The 5,477-nt window shown below is 32.6% G+C and overlaps 1 protein-coding gene across 1 annotated transcript; it reads left to right on the top strand.

Moving 5' to 3' along the window:
* The first annotated feature begins 477 nt into the window (after positions 1–477).
* On the top strand, positions 478–3,148 carry LOC120143233 (F-box protein At1g70590-like). Its single transcript, XM_039157613.1, has 4 exons — positions 478–1,047; positions 1,135–1,268; positions 2,059–2,241; positions 2,869–3,148. The coding sequence occupies exons 1-4, from the start codon at positions 525–527 to the stop codon at positions 3,034–3,036; spliced, it is 1,008 nt and encodes a 335-aa protein (XP_039013544.1). The 5' UTR covers positions 478–524; the 3' UTR covers positions 3,037–3,148.
* Positions 3,149–5,477: the final 2,329 nt, after the last annotated feature.

Below are 5,477 nucleotides of genomic sequence, written 5' to 3'. Positions count from 1 at the left end.
ACTTTTAATAGTACAGAGATTTAAGAAAACAACACCTATAAATAAGGAACATTTGTATACTTTATCTAAATTTTTAGCATAGTTACTTTGACATCTCGCTTGTAGTGATATATAATTCATGCATTTTTTTATCATTTGTATACTATTCTTACTTTAATTATTTTTATAATGTTAAATAATTTTTTGATGTGATATATAAAATATCATTCAATATTTTAATTAAAAATTATATACATATTTATTTTTTACAGATTAAGAGTCAAATTTAACTTATAAATAAATAAGGATTAATTTGAACAAAGTGTAGATATTAAGGACTACAATTTGCGTTATACATTTTATATGTAATATTAACCTATGCTGCTGTAACGGAAATATCAAAACGTCGGTTAAAAAGTGCCACGTGTAAGGTTTCCTACAAGCAATTGCTAACCGTCTTCGTTTATTTATGATTTTTAATTTTTTTTTTAGTAGTAAAAAAATAAATAAATGCTGAAAATGACTGAGATTGGTACGGCAGCGATATGAAGCAAAAACCATGGCCGGATCGATCCGACGGCGCCCGGTTCACTGCTTTTCCGTTGTCAAAACCCGACGATAATGAAGAAAAGATCAGATTATCCAGGCCTTTCAAGATCGGTTCAAAACCACCGCTAACATCCCCGACCGAGGGTCCTGATTTCTCGGCACTCCCTTTCGACATATTAACGAAAATCGCGGCGTCTTTTAATTTCCCAAACCTTCTAGCTGCGTCGCTGGTTTGCCGTTCATGGAGGGATGGACTCCAGCCGTTGAGGGAAGCGATGGTGCTGCTGCGTTACGGGAAGCGATTCAAACACGGCCGAGGCGGTGTTCGACGCAATTTGGATAAAGCTCTTGACTCTTTCTTGAAAGGCGCTGTTCGTGGATCTACGCTTGCGATGGTCGATGCGGGGCTTATTTACTGGGAAAGAGGTCTAAAGGAAGAGGCAATTGCTCTTTATCAGAAAGCCGCCGTCCTCGGCGACCCTGCCGGCCAGTGTAATCTCGGAATTTCCTACTTGCACGGTATTTTCGCCAGAATTACTAACCATTTTCCATAAATCTTAGCTAATTATTCAATTTCATATGATCTTATATAAAAATATCTTTCAGCTCAACCTCAAAATCACAAAGAAACCGTAAAATGGTTGTATCAAGCTTCAATTGGGGGACATGTTCGAGCCCACTACCAGTTAGCGCTTTGCTTGCATCAAGGTCTTGGAGTTCATCGAAATCTTCACGAAGCAGTAAGAACTTTTCTTGCCCATTTTAATTGGTTGTATGCATCCCGAATGGAAGCCCCATTTTAGTTGTATTCTTAGGAAATTACTGAAACTAAGGGGTGAAGCTGGGAGTTTGTTTGCAGCTGGAATTAATTGGCCTCTTGTTAAGAGTAGATGGATATGGGAAAATATTACGTTCAAGAAAGATAAGGTGCTGTGGCATTAGCTCAGTTTGGGATAGTAACGGATGATGCATGCGGTTTTTGTGGCAATGCTATGGAGTCAAGGAACCATCTGTTTTCTGAGTGTTCGTACTTGAGGAGAGTTTGGGGGAATGTCATGCAAGTCTGTAAATTGTCCCATAGGCCTATGTGTTGGGAATTTTGGACGACAGTTTGTTGTAGGCTGTGGATACTTTGAAGGGGAGATCGCTTATTGTTTGAATCCTCAAGCTGGCTTGGACGGGTTCCTGTACTGCATTTGGGAGGAGCATAATCGAAGGCAGTTTAGAGGTGTTAGCCTCTCGGCTGATGACATTGTTGAGTGTATAAAAGAGATCGTTCATATTAGATTGTATAGACATTGTATAGGCAAGGAAGATAGGGTTACTGTGCTTTTCTGCACTAATTGGGGGGATTCTTTAGGCTGTGGTTTCCCGGTATAGGATTTATTTCGCTGTAGCAGCTTGTTCTGCTCTCCTGGATAATATAAGAAACAAATACTTATCCCCAAAAAAAAACACTTAGGTGATTAGCCAACACCGCTATTGCTGAGTAATAACCAATAAGTAGCTTTGTTGCATATTAACTTTCAGGCTAAATGGTATCTCAAAGCTGCTGAAGGTGGATATGTTCGTGCAATGTACAATGCTTCACTTTGTTATTCATCTGGGGTAGGCTTGTCGCAAAGTCGTCGACATGCAAGGAAATGGATGAGGAGGGCAGCTGATCGTGGTCATAGCAAAGCTCAATTTGAACATGGACTTGCTTTGTTTTCTGTATGTCACATTCTTAATTCTTTGTTTCTGAGTAGATAAACAATAATAGAATCACGTACTAATGCAACTAGGATTCTCTAGAAACAAATGACCTCCGAAAAGACTTTGTTTCACTTAAAATATCCATATCAAACCCCCAAGACACGTTGAAGTAGATTGGGGAAATATGAATGAATGAAAATAATGGGATTGCTCTAGTTTGTTAAGAAAGTAAAATGTATGGAAGTGTGTTTTTTGATCCAAGTCTGGTTTTCTTTATCTGTCTGATCATTATGTCCCTTTTCTAGGGCATGCATGTGAGCTAATAACGCTATACATTTAATTGTTGAGTAACATAAACAACGACTGTTAATTTATCCTCTAGGCATGTTGAAATAAATGGAGAAGCATGAATGAATGAAAACAATGTGGCTGTTGTAGTTGGCTAAGAGAGAGACAAATCTATGCAAGCTTCTTTGATAATTTGTCTGATCATTTTTTCCCTTCTTTGTCATGCATGTATGCTAATAACTATTTCTTGAACTCTTCAGTTTTCTTAAAGTACCAATGCCTGACAGTCTTTTATGATAACATTGTGTCTACTACATTGGCTACTTAATGCGGATTTTGATGATAATACTTGGACAGGAAGGGGAAATGATGAAAGCTGTAGTGTATCTTGAACTTGCTACACGTTCCGGTGAGACAGCTGCTACTCATGTAAAAAATGTATTACTTCAACAACTCTCGGCAACTGCTCGTGAACGTGCGCTTCTCCTTGCTGATAATTGGCGTGCTTTACCTTCATCTCGCTAAGTATGTCAAGACTGCATAACTTTTATTAATATACTCCTGTAATTGCCTCTTTTTCCCTTGATTTTCTTACGCTTGATGAGTGACAATTATAAATACATAGATGTTTTAACCATATTGGGTATTGCCTAAAATGCAAATGTTTGTGTGTGTATATATATTTCTAAAAAAAATATTTTTTGTGTCATGTTTACAAGGTATAATTATCTTTTTGCTCCCAACTTTACTACTTAAGTAATTATAGTCCTTGAACTTTTAATGTGTTTTTCCCGTGAACTCTTAATTTGTTTTATCAACTTTATCTAAATGTGACAACTGACAACAATAACGATGTCATTAAGTTGAAGTCGATGATTTTATCATTTTTACTACTGTTGAAAATTAGAAGGAAAAAAATTGAATAAAAAAGACAGCTAATTTATTTTTACTGAAACATTGATATCAATTTTTAAAAAAAAATTAATATATAGTTTTTAAATTTTTTATGGTGTGGTAGAAAATAATCAAATAGCTAATGTCAACATTTTAATACGAGTTAGTATCTAAATTATTAGTCTTTATTTCATTCTAATATCCATTGTTAAAAATTAACAGAATTTTTGCACGTGACAGTTTTTCATGGGTAAATTACACAATTCATACCCTAACTATATTCTCACTCTTATTTTGGTCATTAAAGTTTACAAATTTTCAATTTAAATTCTCAACTTTCAAATTGATCTTGTTTTATTTACTCTAATTTATTTTATTAATAATATTTTTGTGACATGATATTTCTTTTATTTTATTAATATCAATTAAAATAAAAAAAATAAATTTGAAAGTTAGAGTGATTAAATTAGGAGTATTTTGAACATTATTGAATTAGATCAAAACCATTTAACTTCAATGACCAAAATAGGAGTGAGAAAATAATTAGGGGATGAATGATGTAATTTATCCATAAAAAAGTGTCAAGTTGTAATAGTTATGTTAAGTTTTAACAGTGTGGTACTAAAATGAAATAAAAACTAAATATTAGGTATAATTTTGAAAAAAATGAAAGTTTAAGTACTAAAACAAATCAAAACTTATAGTTTAGATACTAAACATGTCATTTACCCTAAATATAATATAGAGTTATTGTTCTCTTAGATTTGGGTAACTTAAAAAAATATAGGATAAATTACAAATTTCACTATTGAACTTTACTTCTCTCGTATTTTGCTCACTAAACTTTAAGGTGGTGTTTGGTTTAAGTAATCTGGGATTACCGGGGGAATGACATTGGCAAACATTCCTAACCCCCGATAATCTTTTATTCCCAACAGTGGTATTTGGGGGTATATTTCTGGGAATGTGATTACCCCCTTCTCTTAAGTATTGTTAGATTACCGGCATTTTGGACTAAAATGCCCTTAATTTTTTCTCAAAAATATCCTTCTTCTGTCGTTGAATAATAAAAATTCTACGAATGTTAAATTACAAATTTATACTTAAACTATTTTAGATTTACAAAAGAAGTCCATAATTAGAATTTTATATGAAGTTCAGGGGTTAAAATAAAATTTTACCCTTTCATTAAACCTATTTATCTTTTCAATTTTGTAAAAAATTATATAAATTTTATGAATTTAAAATTTTTAAAGAAAATATATAAATTCATTATAGTAATATTATAGTAGAATTCAACTTGTTAAAAAAATATATAATAAGGACAATTTGGTAAAATATACATTTCAATAATCTTTTATTCCTTTAACCAAACACTGTAATCTTACATTCCTGCTAAATGAACCAAACACAAAATACAACATTCCCAGTAATCTTATTCCCACTGGTAATCTATTCTCAATGGTAATCTTACATTCCATGAACCAAACGCACTCTAAGAGTTTTCAATATCCTCATTGAACTTAATATATTGAGTTTTTTTTGTCACTGAACTTTACTCTCTCATATTTTGGTCATTCTGTTGTTAAATAGTTAACAATATTTAAAACGATATCGTTTAAAAAATAAAACTTTCACCAAAACGACGTCGTTTTGTATCTATATAACTGCTCATTTTAACGCCGTTAAATATTTAACGACCTAGTGACCAAAAAACCAATGTATTAAGTTCAGTGATGCAATTGAAAAGATTTAAAGTATAGTGAGTGAAATAAGAGAGAGTAAAGTTTCATTACCAAATTGTATTTTTCCCAAAAATATAAAGGTAAACTACATAAATGGTCACTTTCATTTGAGTTTTATAAATTTGTCCTCACCGAGTTCAAAAAAAACATAAGATTTAGTCATTTTCGTCTTATTTTAATTAGGATGTGGTCACTGAAGGCTAACGATCGTTAAACTTTTAACGGTTTGCTAATGTAACATGATAAATATATAAAATTAAAATTATATCATTTCCACGTATACAATACGTGGATTAAGTTTTGGTCATTTTCCTTTGAAAATATAAG

This window comes from Hibiscus syriacus, unplaced genomic scaffold, assembly GCF_006381635.1.
Source record: "Hibiscus syriacus cultivar Baekdansim isolate YM2019G1 unplaced genomic scaffold, ASM638163v2 tig00110840_pilon, whole genome shotgun sequence".
NCBI lineage: Eukaryota > Viridiplantae > Streptophyta > Magnoliopsida > Malvales > Malvaceae > Hibiscus > Hibiscus syriacus.
Note: the sequence above shows the minus strand (reverse complement) of the source record. Positions and strands in the feature narration are given on the sequence as shown.

Excerpts from the sequence above, each read along its gene's own strand:
- LOC120143233 (XM_039157613.1), top strand. The coding sequence starts at position 525 with ATGAAGCAAAAACCATGGCCGGATCGATCCGACGGCGCCCGGTTCACT. Across the intron at positions 1,269-2,058 it reads ATCGAAATCTTCACGAAGCA|GCTAAATGGTATCTCAAAGC; the intron begins GTAAGAACTTTT and ends ATTAACTTTCAG. Across the intron at positions 2,242-2,868 it reads ATGGACTTGCTTTGTTTTCT|GAAGGGGAAATGATGAAAGC; the intron begins GTATGTCACATT and ends ATACTTGGACAG.